Source organism: Corythoichthys intestinalis, chromosome 9, assembly GCF_030265065.1.
Source record: "Corythoichthys intestinalis isolate RoL2023-P3 chromosome 9, ASM3026506v1, whole genome shotgun sequence".
In the NCBI taxonomy this organism is placed as follows: Eukaryota; Metazoa; Chordata; class Actinopteri; order Syngnathiformes; family Syngnathidae; genus Corythoichthys; species Corythoichthys intestinalis.
In genome coordinates, this window is record NC_080403.1 from 10064247 (window position 1) to 10086170 (window position 21924).

The 21924-nt window shown below is 38.5% G+C and overlaps 1 protein-coding gene across 1 annotated transcript in view; it reads right to left on the bottom strand.

Moving 5' to 3' along the window:
• Positions 1-6: 6 nt before the first annotated feature.
• The window catches only part of LOC130921434 (inter-alpha-trypsin inhibitor heavy chain H3), an 85051-nt gene continuing 63133 nt past the window's right edge, over positions 7-21924 (bottom strand). The window contains exons 18-23 of the mRNA XM_057845319.1: positions 13656-13679; positions 13463-13576; positions 7049-7220; positions 1565-1713; positions 301-385; positions 7-215 (exon numbers count right to left, since the gene is read on the bottom strand). Coding sequence (XP_057701302.1) covers positions 98-215; positions 301-385; positions 1565-1713; positions 7049-7220; positions 13463-13576; positions 13656-13679 — 662 coding nt within the window. The 3' untranslated portion in view covers positions 7-97. The remainder of the gene's footprint in view (positions 216-300; positions 386-1564; positions 1714-7048; positions 7221-13462; positions 13577-13655; positions 13680-21924) is intronic.

The window sequence follows — 21924 nt, forward strand, 5'->3', positions numbered from 1 at the left end:
CTCATACACACTTGGTAACTTTATTTTTCATGATGTGATCAATTTCCTTGCATCATGCTTACTTAAGATTAAATGTATCCAAAATCCTGGATCTTCATTATATAGAGTTGACAACGAAATTGCCCAACGGTGTATGTAGTGCTGTCTGAGTAGACACAGGCCAGCAAGGAATCGGCATGGGTGGAGAAAGACTGTTGTCAAGAACATATATTTTACTGTATAAAGCAAAGAAAACATTGTCAGCTCAGAATTAATGTAGTAATAACAACAAAAAAATCCATCTTTTTTTTAATGACTTACCTGACAACATTAACTTCCTGGTTATTAAATTTAAGTCTTGTGAAATAAGGTTGGTGCTCTTCTTCATAAACCGCTGGCTTTTGTGCTAAAAACAGCAGGTGTTACAAGTTACTTGGATGACTTTGATGTGACATCTTGACTTTGACCACGGACACAGTCCAGCATCTTTGCACAGCTGGATAGGTATTTGAATCTATTACTCCATTGTTGCCACAGGTTTTGTGCCAAAACTGGCTACGTTTACATGTACAAAATTTCCTTACACCAATCAGTTTTCAGATTAAAATTATGATCGCATGCACTGTCATTGAACACTAAAAATATTAACGCGATTAGGATTAGAGTGCTCATGCATCAGACCTCCGGTCGGAACAATTTATTTTAACATGTGCAGATTGATGCTGCCTTCATGTGGTGTTGTAATTACGGTAAATATGGTAAGAAACGGAGTGGGTTTTTCTGTTTGTTTTTTTAAAGATTTATCCTCGATTTTGACTTTTTTAAAGACATCTTAATAACATAGTGTGCACATTAAACATTTATTTTTTTAAACAAGTGTTTACTAAAATGTTCAGTTGCAAACAAAAACTTACGGTCTGCATTTTGATGCATTATATATATTTTTTTATCTATTTATTTATTTTTGCGCCGACAGCAAAAGCACATGAAGAGGATGTACTTTTAATTACCAACGTGGTAAGGTAAGGTTGTTGTAAGGTTTATCTTTCCTAGAGCATGTGATGGTAGAATGACCAAATTTGCCGAAAATAGTCATAGAAGAAGTCGTACTGACATACATTGCTTTATCCATTTCGACATTAAATGGTAGAGTTACTATCTCGTGTATTTTTCCCCATTTTTCCACCATCAACAATTTTAAGATCTTTTAATATCCCTAGCAACGTGTGTGTCTCTTATTAAGACTAATTCAGTCTTGTGCCTCCCGTGTCTTCCGCTCAGTCTGCTTATACTTTTCTACTAGCTTCCAGGCAGTGTTGTTTTTGGCGGCCTTTTAATTTTTGTCTTAGTCTTCGTCTAGTTTTGGAGAATCCTGATCATTTCAGCTGTACATTTTTACATCCCCTCTTGAAAAGATATTTTCTCTCACTCAATTGAATTGTACTGGTTGTACGTCATATTACGAGTGGAAAATGTGTTTTTTTTTTAAATCATAAAAAACACTGCGATTTGAACAGCACCGTGTAGTTTTTTTTTACATGTATACACTATGTATATGAACTACATATTTTGAAGAAAATCTTACCTAAAATTCCTTCAGCATTATCATGTGAAGGCCTCTGCTTTAAAACTGGCCATAGGTATTGGTCTCCTGAGATCCGATGATGCAAGATGATCAAGTGCATTTCTCCAATTGTGATATCAACTTCTCCATTCCGCGTAATCACTGTAGCGCTACAGAAAAACATATTTGTTTTCCAGTCAGGAACAGACAACAAAATAGCGACACAAACAAAATCTTAATAGCTAACAATAATAATAATATCAACAACCTAACTTTTAAAGCTGAAATTTGCAGTTTTTAATTCTGCTTGCAAGAGAAGGCAGCCTCGCTTAAATTCCCCATTCTCATCTCTCAGGCCACAACATGCTGATCTTGGTCACAGCTAGCGTGACTTATTTATGGAGTTTGATCAAACAATTGACCAAACAATAGAGTTGTCAGCGGGCCATCAGAGATGAGAGGTAACGTGTTACGTTTACTCCGTTACATTAACTTGAGTAATGTACTCCTTAAAGTACTTTTACTACGCAATACGTTTTACTTTTACTTGACTCAGCTGCTTTTGGCTACACTAGTCATTACATTTTTCCTTTTTATTCTGCATATTGGTTGTATTTCTGCCAGAGATGCTGACAGTGGCTGTCTCACTTTGACCAATGAGACGTTGCAACAATAACCGCATGACTCGATTACACTAATCAGAGGTAACAATGTTTTTCTCCACTAGAGAAGCTCATGGTCTTTGGACGGTTGATGTTCGAAGTGTTGTTCTGGTCTGAATTTGAGGATTTTTGTGTCATTTTTGTGATTTTTGGCCTTATAATGGTCATGCCTTAGGTTATAGTACAATATAATAATAATAACAGTTCATATAGATGAAGTTGTGCTGAGAAAAAACATACATAATACCGTATTTTTCGGACTATAAGTTGCAGTTTTTTTAAATAGTTTGGCTGGTGGTGCGACTTATAGTCTGGAGCTACTTATATGTGAAAATATTAACACATTATATCATTTCACATGTTATTTAGGTGTTTTAGAGTGAGATTAATGGTTTGGTAAACTTGTTAGCATGTTTTTTATGCTATAGTTATCGGAATAACTCTTAACAGCTAAGGTACGTTAACATACCGGCCACGTTCGCATTTCGTTGTTCATGCATCATGTAACATTATCATACTGTACACCAGGGGTCCCCAAACTTTTTCCTGTGAGGGCCATATAACTTTTCCCTTCTCTGATGAGGGGCCAGGTCAGTTTGTAATAGAAAAAGTTTGACGATTGCAGGAGTGCCTAAATATAAACATTTATTGTTTTTCAAAAAGCCACAATCAAATAACCCTTTCTGGATTCTTCACGGAACAAAAGTAAATAAAATAAATGTAATATAATATAATATAATATAATAAAATATAATATATAGGGCTGCCAAACGATTAAAATTTTTAATCGAGTTAATTAAGGCCTAAAAATTAATTAATCGTAATTAATCGCAATTCAAACCATCTATTAAAATATGCTATTTTTTTCTGTAAATTATTGTTGGAATGGAAAGATAAGACAAGACATATACACATTCAACATACAGTACATAAGTACTGTATTAGTTTATTATACCAATAAATCAACATTTACATTATTAACATTCTCTTAAAGCGATCCATGGATATAAAGACTTGTAGTTCTTAAAAGATAAATATTAGTACAAGTTATATAACTGTTATATTAAAACCCCTCTTAATGTTTTCGTTTTATAAAAATTTGTTAAATTTTCAATCCAAAAATAAACAAATAGCTCGCCATTGTTGATGTCAATAATTACACCATGCTCACTCATGTTGCTGAAAGCCATAAAATCAGGTAGACCCAAGCACCAGCAGAGGGCGCCAAACACCAAAAAACAAGTAACAAGCGGACATTACTAGAGGTGTGCAAAATTTCCGATTCTTAAATTATTCGTGATTCGGCCGTGGAAGATTTGAGAACGATTCACAAACATCCAAATTCCGATTATTGAAATATTCCAAGTAAAGCGGAAGTAAAACACACTCAGCGCGCCGCGCGGTCTTCGGGACGCAATGAGGAACGGAGCAAGAGTAGCTAAACATCATGCTTCTCATTACCCGGCCCCTCAGGTAATGCCAGTGCTCAACTCACGGCTCTAGCTCAACTCATGCCATGAGATAAAAAAACACAACAACATACCTGACTGCTGCTGACAGCTGCTACAAAGTACATCCACATAATGTTACGGTAGATATCATTTATATAGGACTAGATGCAATATAGATTCGGTAGAGTTAGCAGCACATCTACAGAAAGCTAGATACGGGCGTTATTAAACGGCCGCCATCTTAAAGCAGTACACTTCCATGCAAGGCTGTTGTAGCGAACTTTCCAAGCGAACCTAATTAACTTTTGATCTAAAATACTCCTAAATCGGTAAAATATTGACTTGAATCTATCTTTAAAAAAGTTTTAAAACTTTCACACGTCAAAAGTAGACAAAAGGGAAATTATGGAATAACGGGAGCAATTTTAACAATTTTAACGGTTGATTCACAACATTAAATTAACTGAATGTAGTATAAAGCTGCTGTTACAGAATGGGAACTGGACTTTTTTATTTACTGTTATTTTTGTATATTTGTTTCTGTTATATGTTAACTTGATACTGAAATAGTAGTTTGGTTTAGCCTTAGAGTATTTTTGAGGAATTTTGGAACTAATGTACAAAACATAAAAAAAAAAAAAAAAAAAAAAAAAAAAAAAAGGAAGGGGGTGCATCAATAATCGTTTTATAATCGAATCGGAGGCTCTGAATCGTAATCGCAATCGAATCGTTAGGTGCTCAAAGATTCCCAGCTCTAGACATTACACTCTGCTGTCATTTTAATCTGTTGGAGCGGGGCATGTGCGTTAATTGTGTCAAATATTTTAACGTGATTAATTTAAAAAATCAATTACCGCTCGTTAACGCCCGTTAATTTTGACAGCCCTAATAATATACTATATAATGATATAATATATATACTATTGATAAAATAGATAATAACCAAATAACCCTCTCTGGGTTCTTCACAGAAAAAAGCCAGGAAATAAATAACACTTTTGGGAAAAACAAAACAAAACAAATGTTTAGGGGGCCGGACCAAATGTGGAGGTGGGCCGTATCCGGCCCGCGGGCCGTAGTTTGGGGACCCCCGCTATACACTTATTCAGCATGTTGTTCTTGTTTTATATTGCCTTTCAAGATGACATATCTGTTCTATGTGTTGGATTTTATCAAGTAAATTTTCCCCAAAAATGCGACTTACACTCCAGTGCTACTTATATGTTTTTTCCCCCTCTTCATTGCGTATTTTTGGGCTGGTGCGACTTATACTCAGGTGCAACTTATAGACCGAAAAATACGGTAATATACACACACACACACACACACACACACACACACACACACACGCACACACAAACACACATACAGTGCCTTGCAAAAGTATTCGGCCCCCTTGAACCTTGCAACCTTTCGCCACATTTCAGGCTTCAAACATAAAGATATAAAATTTTAATTTTTTGTCAAGAATCAACAACAAGTGGGACATAATCGTGAAGTGGAACAAAATTTATTGGATAATTTAAACTTTTTTAACAAATAAAAATCTGAAAAGTGGGGCATGCAATATTATTCGGCCCCCTTGCGTTAATACTTTGTAGTGCCACCTTTTGCTCCAATTACAGCTGCAAGTCGCTTGGGGTATGTTTCTATCAGTTTTGCACATCGAGAGACTGACATTCTTGCCCATTCTTCCTTGCAAAACAGCTCGAGCTCAGTGAGGTTGGATGGAGAGTGTTTGTGAACAGCAGTCTTCAGCTCTTTCCACAGATTCTCGATTGAATTCAGGTCTGGACTTTGACTTGGCCATTCTAACACCTGGATACGTTTATTTTTTAACCATTCCATTGTAGATTTGGCTTTATGTTTTGGATCATTGTCCTGTTGGAAGATAAATCTCCGTCCCAGTCTCAGGTCTTGTGCAGATACCAACCGGTTTTCTTCCAGAATGTTCCTGTATTTGGCTGCATCCATCTTCCCGTCAATTTTAACTGTCCCTGCTGAAGAAAAGCAGGCCCAAACCATGATGCTGCCACCACCATGTTTGACAGTGGGGATGGTGTGTTCAGGGTGATGAGCTATGTTGCTTTTACGCCAAACATATCGTTTTGCATTGTGGCCAAAAAGTTCAATTTTGGTTTCATCTGACCAGAGCACCTTCTTCCACATGTTTGGTGTGTCTCCCAGGTGGCTTCTGGCAAACTTTAAACGAGACTTTTTATGGATATCTTTGAGAAATGGCTTTCTTCTTGCCACACTTCCATAAAGGCCAGATTTGTGCAGTGTACGACTGATTGTTGTCCTATGGACAGACTCTCCCACCTCAGCTGTAGATCTCTGCTGTTCATCCAGATGCATGGGCCTCTTGGCTGCATCTCTGATCAGTTTTCTTCTTGTTTGAGAAGAAAGTTTGGAAGGACGGCCGGGTCTTGGTAGATTTGCAGTGGTCTGATGCTCCTTCCATTTCAATATGATGGCTTGCACAGTGCTCCTTGAGATGTTTAAAGCTTGGGAAATCTTTTTGTATCCAAATCCGGCTTTAAACTTCTCCACAACAGTATCTCGGACCTGCCTGGTGTGTTCCTTGGTTTTCATAATGCTCTCTGCACTTTAAACAGAACCCTGAGACTATCACAGAGCAGGTGCATTTATACAGAGACTTGATTACACACAGGTGGATTCTATTTATCATCATCGGTCATTTAGGACAACATTGGATCATTCAGAGATCCTCACTGAACTTCTGGAGTGAGTTTGCTGCACTGAAAGTAAAGGGGCCGAATAATATTGCACGCCCCACTTTTCAGTTTTTTATTTGTTAAAAAAGTTTAAATTATCCAATAAATGTTGTTCCACTTCATGATTGTGTCCCACTTGTTGTTGATTCTTGACAAAAAAATTAAATTTCATATCTTTATGTTTGAAGCCTGAATTGTGGCGAAAGGTTGCAAGATTCAAGGGGGCCGAATACTTTTGCAAGGCATTGCATATGTATATATATATATATATATATATATATACAGTGGGGAGAACAAGTATTTGATACACTGCCAATGGGTTTTCCCATTGTGAGTGTATCAAATACTTGTTCTCCCCACTGTATATATATTCTTTTTAATCAGACATTATAAGCAGTTAAAGTGTTCCTCATTACTTTTTTATTCTTCTCAACAAATACTTTTTTTACTCGCACTTGAGTAAAATTTTGCATGGCTAATTTTACTTTTATTTGAGTAATATTAGAAGTAAAGTAATGGTACTCTTTCTTGAGTAAAATTTTTGGCTACTCTACCCACCTCTGCTGGCCATGATATTGATCTCTTAAAATAGTCAATGAATGCTAAAACAAGTAGGGGCACTTGAATGCACTCGACCACATCTTTCAACATCACCTTCCAACAGTGGTGGTCTCCTGTCCCCCATACCATGACCTTTTCTGTCCCTGTTGTCCGTATTCAATGGTGATATCGCCCGTGTCCAGAGTAATCGTGCCATTAGTCTCAAAGTGGACAACAATCGTCTTGAAGCCTTTTGTAGTATCCAGTTCACCATTTACAGAAAGTTCTAGAGCACAAATGATGCATGGCAATTCAACTCATGGAAACAACCATAACACTGAAAATAGTGTCCACGTAACAAAAAAAAAAAGAGCCATTCCATGACATTTTCTCTGCTCCTCTCTAAATTTGATGTGCACTTGAAAAGGGAAGCAAAAGACCAGAATATAATAATTTAAAATTACGTTTTCATTCTAACCCTCTTTATTAAAGAACTGAAGGCTACTAAACCTTTACGTAGTTAGTGATTCGTCTGCATTTTCAAAGCAATACCAATTAGGAAGCTTATTTTGGGATCATACAATGATGATTTCGTGATGTTTTCGTTTTTATGCAATTTTTAAAATTAATGAAACTAGTAGGTCACCATTCTTGTTGAATTCGCAGGGCTGTGACGTTACATGGTTACGCTGCCGGGCTTCCAGAATATGACTCTAGCGACATTAACATGTTATTTGTTCAACCCTTTCAATTAGAACCCAAGAGGAATATTAATAAGCATGACAGCACTGTCGATATTTCACAAAACGAGTAGCACAAACAAACTGAACAGGAAAGACGGGATGAGACGAGATGAGAGTAGGGGGTGGGGGAGACGGTGTTCTGCCAAAATGTGCTACACTGGCGAAACGTCTTCAAGAGGCGAATTTGACACCCAAAGTACTACCGTGTGTTTCAACTTGTTTTGTTGAGATGCATACAGACAGAACACACTAAAGATGCCCTAAGAAAATACTGAAACGTAGTAATATCAAACAAGGGTGGCTTAAATATGCTACATGACTAATGTGGTCAACAGATCAACAGTCTGCTTTAAAGCTACCACAACAAAATGCTTAAAAGTATGAGAGGGAAACATATGCAAAAAGTATTTTGAGGCAATGAAAAGGAAATAAAAGACTCAATAAGAACACAAATAGTAAGTACTCGCTGCTTTTAACAGATGAGCGCATTTGTTGGACATCTCACCGTGTAGAAGGAATTTCAGTAACCCTGTAGTATTTGTCGAGTGACAGTGGCAATCTACATCAGGGGTGTCAAACCAGTTCCACAAAGGGCCAAGAGGGTCCTGGATTTCATTTCAACCAAGACTGCAAACAGATTAACCAATTAATTTTTTGCTGAAACAAGCAGCACCTGGCTCCAATCAACTGATTACACTTGTAGGAGATTAGATTGGTGAAAAGATGACTTCTTCATTGGTTGGAACGAAATCCAGGACCCTTTGGCCCTTTGTGGAATTGGTTTGTCGCCCCGATCTACGTAATCACTCTAAGCGGCCGTAAAACATGGCGCCCCCCGTAGGTCAAAACATGTACTAAATATTATAGCTTTTTAAATCAATGGCAATATTTTATGTGCTTATAATAACATATTTTAGTAGAAGAGAACAATTGTGGCTTATTAGAGCCTAAGTCTTTTAGTCCGAGGTTTCCTTTAAGATTTGACAATAAAGTTTGTCTAAATTTATATATAAATGGAACCTTGTATGTGGGGGGGGGGGGGGGGGGGGGTGTCTGCGCGTGTGTGTGTTCGTTCCCTAAGGACTCCAAAACGGCTTGACCGATTTTCTTGAAAATTTACACATTTTGTACTGTAAACTTCTGCGAGTGTTCTTAGATGGGTTTAATCTCTGTAGGCCTTTATTTAGTGCTGAAAATTACATTAAAACTCCCAAATTTGGCATAGAAAATCTTTGATTGTAGAAGCGACAGCTCCGTCTTTTGAGCAAAAAACGTGCCCTTTGCGATTGCAATGTCGCAGTTAGCTATCAAACATTACGGTTTCATGTACACAATTAAATGTGCTGTGATGGATGCGCTGGATTTAAAAAAAAAAAATAAAAATAAAAAAACATCACACAACAATTTTCCAGAACAATACAAAGGGGTTCATTTTGGCTTGATATTCATACTGTACACAGTGATGAAAAAGCGATTGCACATTAACCCATTTATGGTATCCCTTTACTATAACTACATTACAGCTGCATCTCTCAGGGAAGTACTGTATGTTTTATCTGCCATTTGGTTGTAATGCATTGACGTTACACAAACCTGAGCAACGCCGAGCTATACTGTTGCAAGTTTTGAAATAAAGTTGTTTATTGGAAATCTTATGACATGATATTTATTTGTAATTTAAACTTCAGAGCCCATCAACGTTTGAATTTATAGACAAATTCCTGCTATAAATATACTATATAAGGAAAGTACGGCTGAATTATTAACATTATCATATTATAAATATATATATGGCGGAAAACACAGACAAGACTGAAAAAGCAGTTTCTGCTCTTGCACTCCTCTTTTAAAGAAACTGCTGTATTTTAAGCCAAAACAACTGTTGTGTGTGTGATAGAACAATATTTCTACAGTATATGCTGCCATAGCTTCATGGCGCATTAAGCCCCCGAACTATTTTTAATTTGCCCGTTTTTACCCTGGGAACCCCCGTTTATAGACGTCGCGCAACGGTTTTTGTTTCAACCCAGCCATGAAAACAAGGTAAATAATTATACTATTCAAAATGTCGGTCATTTTTAGTTTAGAATCATTAATTGATGTCTAATATTTTGTTTGACAAAAAAAAAAAAAAAAACGACTTTAAAAAATTATTCACTCGCATATCAACTTTTAAACAAATTACGTCACAATGAAAAAAATGGCGTCTGTAAAAAAGTCACAGATATCTACCTTATAACTATCGCTAAAGTGTTTTTTTTTTTTGTTACCGTTGCACTTTCCCCGGTTTGTTAGACGATAAATAATTGATCCAAACAAAGAAAAAAAAAAAAAGAAAAAAAAAACGTTTAAAAGAATCAACATATGAAAAAGAAATTCTCGACCACTCCTGATGTCTGCGATTTCTGCATCGCGACTATTGTTATATTATCATGTTTCAAACATAAAATCCCCCAAAAAATCCAGCTGTGGCTATACATGGGCGATATGACGATATAAAACCGTCTCACGATCTTAAGTGCTGAAGGTACGTATTTTTTAGGACATCGTTATATCGCGGTTTATTAACTTTTATTTCAAACCCACTCACATCACTAGTCTTCCTTTCTCCCTTTTTACACTTCCTCGTCAGGCTCTCTAGTCTAGGCCAATCAATAGACTGGAAAGTGAGTGACGCCGCCCGGGAGCACACGCCCACTGTTACCACTTTCACAAAGGAGGTGTGCGTCATGGCGGAGGCAGCAGAGAGCGAGCTTAGCGAGGCAGAAGAGTTTACCACTAAGAAAAACTCCACATCGATTGTTTGGAACTGGTTTGGCTTCAAAGTGGACGATATAGATAAAAAAAACATAATTTGCAAGATTTGCAAGGAACACGTAAAGGCAAGTGACGGCAACACATCAAACTTATTCCACCATTTGAAATGAAAACATCCAAAGCAATATACTGAGAGCCAAACTGCCAAAGCTAAAAAGCCAACCTCCGCTACAGCGCCAAAGCAGCAAAAACTTTCGGATGCTTTCCTAAAATGCACTCCCTACGAGAAAAGTGGTAAACGATGGAATGACATTACTGACGCAATAACCTTTTATCTGGCAAAAGATATGTGTCCTATTCAAACAGTTGATGGAGTCGGTTTCGCGAAAATGATTTAAGTTTTAGATCCTTGCTACCAGCTGCCTTGTCGAAAATAGTGTTTTAAAAATATTGTGATAATATCGAAACCGTGATATTGTCTTGGGAATACCGTGATATATATTTTTTCCCATATCGCCCAACCCTAGCTGTGGCCATTGACAGCTGTGTGTTGACAGTCAGTGATACATGCGACATGGAGTTTTTGGATAGAAACAAGGTAAGTACGCGATAATATCTCGATAAAGTCATGGCGTCTGTAATTCTGCTCTCGTGGGCTCTCACCTCCAGATAGGGTTTGCTGTTTAAAAAACATTTTATTTATTTTTAAAATTCCCTTCCGTCCGAAATTTGGCTAAATTGGGGGTCTCAGAGAGGAACTTCAAGTCACCTGAGTGTTACATATATATATATATATATATACATATATATATACATACAGTATATACAGTGCCTTGCAAAAGTATTCGGCCCCCTTGAATCTTGCAACCTTTCGCCACATTTCAGGCTTCAAACATAAAGATATGAAATTTGATTTTTTTGTCAAGAATCAACAACAAGTGGGACACAATTGTGAAGTGGAACAACATTTATTGGATAATTTAAACTTTTTTAACAAATAAAAAACTGAAAAGTGGGGCGTGCAATATTATTCGGCCCCTTTACTTTCAGTGCAGCAAACTCACTCCAGAAGTTCAGTGAGGATCTCTGAATGATCCAATGTTGTCCTAAATGACCGATGATGATAAATAGAATCCACCTGTGTGTAATCAAGTCTCCGTATAAATGCACCTGCTCTGTGATAGTCTCAGGGTGCTGTTTAAAGTGCAGAGAGCATTATGAAAACCAAGGAACACACCAGGCAGGTCCGAGATACTGTTGTGGAGAAGCTTAAAGCCGAATTTGGGTACAAAAAGATTTCCTAAGCTTTAAACATCTCAAGGAGCACTGTGCAAGCCATCATATTGAAATGGAAGGAGCATCAGACCACTGCAAATCTACCAAGACCCGGCCGTCCTTCCAAACTTTCTTCTCAAACAAGGAGAAAACTGATCAGAGATGCAGCCAAGAGTTCCATGATCACTCTGGATGAACTGCAGAGATCTACAGCTGAGGTGGGAGAGTCTATCCATAGGACAACAATCAGTCGTACACTGCACAAATTTGGCCTTTATGGAAGAGTGGCAAGAAGAAAGCCATTTCTCAAAGATATCCATAAAAAGTCTTGTTTAAAGTTTGCCACAAGCCACCTGGGAGACACACCAAACATGTGGTAGAAGGTGCTCTGGTCAGATGAAACCAAAATTGAACTTTTTGGCCACAATGCAAAACGATATGTTTGGCGTAAAAGCAACACAGCTCATCACCCTGAACACACCATCCCCACTGTCAAACATGGTGGTGGCAGCATCATGGTTTGGGCCTGCTTTTCTTCAGCAGGGACAGGGAAGATGGTTAAAATTGACGGGAAGATGGATGCAGCCAAATACAGGAACATTCTGGAAGAAAACCTGTTGGTATCTGCACAAGACCTGAGACTGGGACGGAGATTTATCTTCCAACAGGACAATGATCCAAAACATAAAGCCAAATCTACAATGGAATGGTTCAACAATAAACGTATCCAGGTGTTAGAATGGCCAAGTCAAAGTCCAGACCTGAATTCAATCGAGAATCTGTGGAAAGAGCTGAAGACTGCTGTTCACAAACACTCTCCATCCAACCTCACTGAGCTCGAGCTGTTTTGCAAGGAAGAATGGGCAAGAATGTCAGTCTCTCGATGTGCAAAATTGATAGAAACATACCCCAAGCGACTTGCAGCTGTAATTGGAGCAAAAGGTGGCACTACAAAGTATTAACGCAAGGGGGCCGAATAATATTGCATGCCCCACTTTTCAGATTTTTATTTGTTAAAAAAGTTTAAATTATCCAATAAATTTTGTTCCACTTCCCGATTGTGTCCCACTTGTTGTTGATTCTTGACAAAAAATTAAAATTTTATATCTTTATGTTTGAAGCCTGAAATGTGGCGAAAGGTTGCAAGGTTCAAGGGGGCCGAATACTTTTGCAAGGCACTGTATATGTATATATATGTATACAGTCTTGAATAATTTACCAAAGATAATCATGTTAATGTCTGCCAGGACCAAAGTATTTGTATTGCATTGTGAATGGATTGATGATTTACTAATTGAAATACAGAAATTCTCAGAAACCTTTGCAGTGCCCATGAGAATGATACATTGAAGCATCTCCACCCCCGATCCATCCACAATATTATTTTTAGAATGGTATTTTTACTTACTTTCAAGTTCAGAGTGGAGACGATTCTAAATCTAAAATGAGTCGAAAGGTGAACATTGGCTATACATTTCAGAGACCATAAAATTATTTAGAAAAAACTTAATGAAATCAGCGTCAATTTACTTTCAAAAACGCAAAAGGGTAAAATGTCAAGAGGTACAGCTTTCAAAAGCTTTGTACGAACATATCTCTATATTTAGGAGGGTCAGAACACATATGTTTTGTCTCCTGAAAATTTGAAGAAATTCTCAGTGGTGAAAAAAAAGTATATCAACTGATTTCACATGAAATGAACCACATTAATAAATGGAAGCAACTGAAGCAAACATCCTCTCTTATGACTGACCTCCAGTGGGCAAATGAAAGAGTCGAAGTATTGTTTCTCCAGGAATACCAAAACACAGTGAAATAGCTGGAGCCTCAGCGGGGTGCAAAAACTGTGTGTGATTTTTTGCAAAGACTGTAAAAGGATATGGAGACATTGTCATTAGCAAATGTTAAATTGCATGACCTATTTTGGATCATTCAAATATTCTTACCTGAAGGCGGGTAGGTCGGTAGTACTGCAAACACATTACATACATTGATTCAGAAGTTATTGCACTCTTGAGCTAATACTCTTGCTACATGCAAAAATAACAGCATATATGTTTACTCCAACAGGGACTTTAATTTGAAATAGAACAAAAAAATTTGAAAAAGATTGTTGAAATACATGCTTTTGATTATTTTTACGAGGCGTGACTTGGAAGCACTACATTGATTTTCCAATATTTTGAAAAGGTAATGAACAGGAAGAATGAGAGTTTGCCCTGGTTCCTGGTTCTTAACTGAGCTGCATCAAGGATAAATTATATAAATAATGCAATATTTAAATCAGGGATGTCAAACCGGTCCTGAAAGGGCCAGAGTGGGTGTTGGATTTCATTCCAACCAAACGAGATGAATTCCTTTTCACCAATCTGGTGTCTTACAAGTGTAATCAGTTAATTGCATTCGGGTGCTGCTTGTTCTTACAGAAACCTCATTGGTTAAACTGTCTGTGCTGGATCTTTTGGAACGAAGACCAGGACGCACAGCATCCCATTGTTAAATTGGTTTGACACCCCTGATTTTAATCTATAAATGTCAATTTTTCTGTGCTTTATTACTGCAGTTGACTGGATGTGCATTTAGCACTTTCAGCGGACAACACCAAGCTGAGAGAACAGCTTGATTTTTCGTGATATTGAAACCTCATTTTACAGTCGGTACATTTTTTTAATCATTCAAATTTGGCAGGGTTGGAATTCCATTTTTTTCCCCATTGTTTCATGCATTTTTGTGAGTCAAACATCTGTGTAAACGAGCAAAATCCAGCTTGACACAGCTGTGGTGGTCCTTGCCCAGACTCCCTTCTACTTTTACTTTTGTAACACTTCCTGTTTTAATATATGTTAAACTGTTGAACTAATATTAATAATAAAAAAGAATATAATATATAATATGTAAAATATATAATATAATAATAAAACTAATATTATTTCAACCTTGGCAGGCTGGATGTAGTAGACCTCTGTGTGCACCTGCAGCTCAGCAGTAATCACCACTGCCTTTAAAAGGTATCACTGATAAAAAGACATGTAGTTCTTAAAAGATAAATGTTAGTAAGAAGTATGATAATTTGATTTTAAAACCCCTCTTGATGTTTTTGTTTTTATAAAATTTCTAAAATTAAAAAAAAATAAACTAGTAGCTCGCCATTGTTGTTGATGTCGCAGGGCGGTGACGTCACATGGCCACGCTGCCGTATTTGAGAGTGTCACTCTTTAACTATGTAAGGTAGTGATTTAAATACACCACAATGGCGAGTTTTGAATTAATCAGAGGCGTGCGTTTTGTCCCTTGATTGACGCCGTAGTTTCCTGTTTAGTGTGGGTCCAATGTGATTTACGTTCATTTCACTGTTGTCTTCACAGCAAACAAGACTCCCGATAAACGCTCTGTAACGGTTAAGAAATAGTTCTTGTATTAAAATAACTTTTTTGTAATTTGCTAAGGGTTAAAAGTTACAGTATTTATTGAAAGTCGTTTAATTCATATTGAGAATTATTTGTTTTCTAAATATTTGTATAATAATTGCATTGGTTACCACTAGTCTCGCGAGATTTGCGTGGCGTGAGTTACAGCGAGACCTGCTCTCGACCAGACAAAAAAGGACTTTCATTAAGCCACACGCAGCAGCAGAGAGTTGACCAGCTGCATAAAAAGAAACCGGTGCTAGCTGCACAAGGTATTTTTGTTATATTTCTGTATGTTGCAATGTGTTTGTAACTGTTATTAATTGTACTATTGTTTTGTAAAGCTTTGTATGCACACGAGTTCGCGTTCACTCGTCCAGGACCTCCAAAGTGGCAGGCGGCCACGAGGTTAGCTTCATTTTCTGTTTAGCACGTTACCTTTTTTTTGTTTAAGTGTCTAAGCTTTATTTGTACATCTTTTAGTTTTCACGGCATTTCACAGAAAAGCAATAAAGTGCCCGTCTTTGAGAAACCGTGCCCTGTGATGTCATTTTGGAAGCTACAGTGAAAACTCGCCCAGCCCAGCGCCGGTGAGAAGCTCATTAAGACGACGACGCCAGCTGCGGTAAAAGACGGTACCAAAGTTATCGCTCATAAGCAGCCAAGCATAACATCAACAACGTTAAATATCAAGGGAGTAAAGTAGAAATTATTAAAGGACTGTGTTAAGAGTAGAATATAAGTGAATAAGTCAAGTTTATGTGTTCACTATAAGTTTCTACAGCACATTAGTCAAAGGTTAATTAATTTCTACCATACTTAAAGGTGATGTTAAATTGTTGAATTGTGAAAATTGTGTGTGTTTATCAAGGGTCAAATTATTTACCAAGTGTGTACAAGAAGTGTGTATGCAAAAGGGAAGTGTAATACTGGTACAAATATTAAGTAATATTGATCCCAAAGTATTAAGGTTGTACGATAGGTGTTTTGAAATTCAAACATAGTGTTGACTAAGATTCAACCAAATTTACAAAATGACTGACAAAGACAATGAAGAAGAGTGCTGTGCTTCACAATTCAATGAAGCTAATGAAAATGACGCAGCACAAACTAGAGAACAAGAAACTCTTCGCAGAAGAATAAGAACGTGAACCGAAAAAGGTCAAAGCCATCAAGAGGAGAAGCTGAAAGCCCTCCATCACAGCTATGCAATCGCATTTGAAAGATGGCGATATCAGGCAAGACTTAGCAAAATAATGCTAAGGAAGGAAGCTTCAGAAAGCGAACTAAAAGAGCTGATTTCCAATATAAACACTACGTGTAAAGCTGTGCAATGTGCTTATGAACAAATACGTCAAATGCTAAGCCCCGAAGCTGACATAAGGCGAAAAGTAGATGTTTGCACATCACTCTCTGAATTTATTGTCAGAAAGGCACAAGGATGGCTAGAAGGAAATCAAGATGATGAGCCCTGGCCAGATGTTGGTTCATGTCTAGGGTCTGAAAGTTCAACATCAAGATCACGAAGCTCTAAAAGTAGTTCAGGTCAATTTTACTCACAAACAATTAAAAGACTGGAAGCAGAGGCTGATGCAGCAGCATCTGAAGAAATGTTGGCAGTAATGATGGAACAAGAGAACGAAACAGCTGAGCTACAAAAATTGGAATGTGAGAATATGGAAAGGCAGCAAGCAATGGAAGAGCAGCGCAGAAGGATAGAATGATTGGAGGAGGTCAAAAAACTCAAAGCAGCTAAAGCTCGTGTGAGGATATATGACTAAGCCGAAAGTCAAAGTATATTCGAGAGCATTAAAGGGAGTAAACCTCAAGCAATCGCTATCACGCCAAGCATTCCCACTCAAGCCGCATATGTCTCACACACTCAACAAAATCCAGGAATACAACCTACAGCCATCACAAGTCAAACACTCAAGGCTACAAGTCATCCATTCATCCCTCAAAGCACACAGGTTCAAATGATTCCAGCACAAACTCAGCCAAACACAGATCCAGTTGGCATTCTAGCTGAAGCAATAAATGCTAATCGTCTTCCAACTCCAGAACCTACATTGTTCACTGGAGACCCACTCAAGTTCAAGGACTGGCAATTGTCATTTGAAACCTTGATTGAAAGAAAAAACATTCCCAAAAATGAGAGACTGTACTACCTCAGGAAGTATCTTGGTGGAGCTGCAAAAAGAGCAGTTGAAGGATTCCTCTTGGTAGGCACAGATGAAGCATATGACTCAGCTTGGAAAATGCTAGAGAAACGGTTTGGAGATTTATTCACTCTCAGGAAGTGTTTTAGAGACAAGCTTTATGGTTGGTCCAAAATAAGCTCTAAGGATGGAAGTGAATTGAGAGAATTTTCTGATTTCCTCATGAATTGCGAAGCTGCGATGCCACACATTAAGGCATTAGAAGTGCTCAATGACTGTATGGAAATTCAGAAGCTTTTGCTGAAACTTCCAGATTGGTTGACTACCAGATGGAACCGTACAGCCCTGAAGATAAGACAAATGAACAATGGAGAGTATCCATCTTTTCACACGTTTGTGGAATTTGTGTCCACAGAAGCCGACTTAGCATGTGACCCCATAGCATCACTGCAAGCACTCAAAGGTTTGGAAGCAACCAAATTCAAACACCCACGCAGTCAAGTCATTCAAGCAAAGACGTTAACAACAAACTCACATAACTCAACAAGCTCAAGTCACACAAGTACTGGAAGTCCTGCTTGCATCTTCTGTAAAAGGAATGGTCACTCACTTGACAAATGTTTCAAGTTCACTGAGAAAACAATTCAAGATCGTATTAAGTTTGCACAGACAGAAAAGCTGTGTTTTGGATGTTTGAAAACTGGGCATCATTCAAAGAAGTGTGATAAAAGGAGCACATGTGAAAAATGTCAAAGGAGACATCCAACATGTCTACATGATGATAAGTTTGCAGAGCGCAAAAGGGCAGCACCTGCAATAAGTGAGGACAATGCTCAAGACAAGGGCAAAGGAGACGCTAAAGAAGAGGCGGATACAGGGATCTCAAACAGAGTAACACAAGAAACTACAGTTACATTGACATCCTCGATCCTACCTGTCTGGGTGTCTGCTACAAACCACCCAGATAAATAAGTTTTACTCTACGCACTACTTGACTCTCAGAGCGATACCTCTTTCATTTTGGATGAAGTAGATCAAGATCTCGACACAGATAAAAGTAAAGCCAATCTACGTCTATCAACTATGTCTTCTAAATCAACTCCTATACCATGTGAGAAGTTGGTAAATCTTCAAGTCAGAGGGTACAACCATGACAAGAAAATCCCATTATCACCAGTCTTTACAAGAGAGTTCATTCCTGTTAATAGAACACATATCCCGACATCCGAAACTGCCTTAAATTGGCCCCATCTCGAAAGGGTGGCAGATAAGTTACCTCCAATGCTCGAATGTGAAGTTGGTCTGCTTATCGGCTACAACTGTCAACAAGCACTTCTACCAAGAGAGGTTCTCGCAGGCAAGGATAACCAACCTTATGCACAGCTAACTGATCTAGGTTGGAGCATAGTCAGTTGCTCATCCCAAGTCAAAAATCAAATTGATGCCATAGGTATAAGTCATAGAGTCATTGTTCGTGAAGTAATTCCTGTGTCACAATCAGCAGTTGAACTCAAGCAAAAAGTGCATTTTGTATGTAGAACTCAGGTTAAAGAAGTCAGTCCAGTCGATGTCATAAAGGCTCTTGAATCAGATTTTTCTGAACATGCAACAGATGACAATCTAGTCTCACAAGAAGACATTTTGTTCATGTCAAGGGTGACTAAAGGCATAAGACAAAAGAAAAATGGTCATTATGAACTTCCACTACCATTCAAGACTGACAATCCGAATCTTCCTGACAACAAACAATACGCAGAACACAGATTGTCTTCATTGCAACGTCGACTCAGAAAAGATGAGAAATACTATAAAGACTACGTCAAGTTCATGGAGGACATCATAACCCGTGGAAACGCAGAAAGAGTCCCAGAACAAGAACTGGCTAACAAAGCAGCATGGTATATCCCACACCACGGGGTTTACCACCACCACAAGCCCGAAAAGATCCGCGTGGTATTTGATTGTTCAGCACGCTTTCAGGAAACTTCCCTCAACGATCACCTTCTCACAGGACCAGACCTCACCAACACACTGGTCGGAGTGTTGTGCCGATTCAGAAAGGGTCCCATAGCCGTCATGTGTGACGTGGAGAGAATGTTTCACCAATTTCACGCTGTCAAACAACACCAAGACTACCTTAGGTTTCTCTGGTGGAACAAAGGCGATTTGAACTCCAAGCCTTCAGCATACAGGATGACTGTGCACCTTTTTGGGGCAGCCTCATCTCCAGGATGCTGTAACTTCGGACTCAAACATCTCACAGCACAAGGCAGAGGCAAGTTCTGCAAAGATACAATCAAGTTCATTCAAAGAGGCTTTTATGTTGACGATGGACTTGCTAGTGTCAAGTCAACAGCCGAGGCCATCCAACTAGTTGACGAGTCAAGAGCTCTCTGTAAAACAGGCAATCTCCATTTGCATAAGTTTGTGTCTAATAACAAAGAAGTACTTGTGGCAATTCCCCAAGTAGAACAAGCTCAAGCAAAGGCTCAAGACATTGCTCTTGGAGAACCACACATCGAACGTGCACTCGGAGTACAATGGTGTGTCGAAGTAGATGAATTCCAATTCAAAGTCCAAGTCAAAGACAACCCATTGACAAGGAGAGGGGTTCTCTCGACAGTCGCTTCAGTCTATGACCCCCTTGGGTTTGTTGCGCCGCTCATACTGATAGGAAAGAAAATACTCCAAAGATTGCGCAAAGACAAGGCTAATTGGGACGATGATCTCCCGGACTACATTCGACCACAATGGGAAACATGGTTAAGAGATCTGCCCAAACTATCAGCTCTAAAGATACCACAAAGCTACTCACAAGACACTGACATAGCGCAATACGAGTTGCATAACTTCTCAGATGCGAGTCTCGAAGGTTATGGTTCATGTTCGTACCTCAGAACAATAAGCAAAGAAGGAAAAATCAGTTGTTCAGTATCGGTAAAGCGAGAGTTACGCCCACTAAACAGACAACTATCCCAAGGCTCGAATTGTCATCAGCAGTGACTTCAGTTTGAAATGCAGATTTAATCAAAGGAGAACTGGAAATTGAAAATCTGAAAGATTTCTATTGGTCAGATTCACAAGTGGTATTGGAATACATAAACAACGATGCAAAAAGATTCCACACATTCGTGGCAAACAAGATTCAAAGGATAAAACAAAACACAAGTCCTGAACTCTGGCAACATGTTAGCTCAGAGAACAACCCAGCTGATCACGCCTCAAGAGGCGTAAGCGCAATCCATCTGAAAGATTCAAACTGGCTGAAAGGACCTGATTTCCTTTGGAAACAAGATCTTCCAGTCCAGCAGAAAATGGTGGGAGAAGTTGATGAGACTGATCGTAACTGTCATACAGTCATGGTAGAGTCAACAGAAGCTAACCCACTGCTAGAACGTTTGAAGAAATTTTCGATTGGTCAAGAGCAGTGAAGGCCATTACTAGACTGAAGAGATTCATCAAAGAGTACAAAGGCATTCAACAAAGAACAAAGTCACAGATCTTGAAGAGAGAAAAGACACAGAAGTTTTCATCATAAAACTGGTGCAAAGAGAAGCTTTCGCTGAAGAAATAAAGAATATCAGATCTCATAAAGAAAATTCTCTGCCCAAGCACAACAGACTAAAGCAGTTGAACGCTTTCTTGGACAAGTCAGAAGTTCTCAGGGTTGGAGGAAGGTTATCCCAATAAGCCTTACACTACAACATCAAGCATCCTGCAATTCTTCCTAAAGAGTCACACGTGTCGTCCCTACTCGTCAAACACCATCATGAGCGTGTACATCACCAAGGAAGGGGTATGACTACAAATGAATTGCGTGCAAACGGAATATGGATTCTAGGATGTGGAAATATTGTTTCTTCGCACATCTACCGCTGTGTTAAGTGTAGAAGATACAGGAAGGCCACAAACGTCCAACAGATGGCGGATTTGCCAGAAGTGAGAACAGAAATGGCACCTCCTTTCACCTATAGTGGCGTTGATTGTTTCGGCCCATTCACAGTGAAGGAAGGAAGAAAAGAAATAAAAAAAATATGGAATATTGTTCACATGTTTGTGTTCACGAGCTGTGCACATTGAAACACTCAATGACTTATCAACAGACGCTTTCATGAATGCTCTTCGAACTCTGATCGCCATAAGGGGTCCTGTCCGACAACTGAGATGCGACCAAGGGACAAACTTTATGGGAGCTAGAAGAGAATTCATGGAGTTAATGAAGAACATGGATCAAGAACCACAAAGAGCCATTGGTTGCGAATTTGTGATGAATGTTCCGACAACTAGCCATCTGGGAGGCATCTGGGAACGCCAAATTCGAACAGTGCGAAGTATCCTAGCGACAATGTTAGACAAGTCCGTAAACAGGCTTGACACAAGTAGCCTAAGAACACTTTTTTATGAAACAATGGCAATCATCAACAGTCGCCCATTAAGTGTTGAACATCTTAACGATCCCACAAGTCTGGAACCACTAACTCCTAATCACATATTGACCATGAAGTCTTCAGTTATTCTACCACCTCCAGGACAATTTTGCAAAGAAGACTTGTACTTGAACAAAAACGGAAAACGGTCCAGTTTCTGGCAAATGAATTCTGGCGAAGATGGAGGCGAGAATATCTGTTGAATCTCCAACAACGACAGAA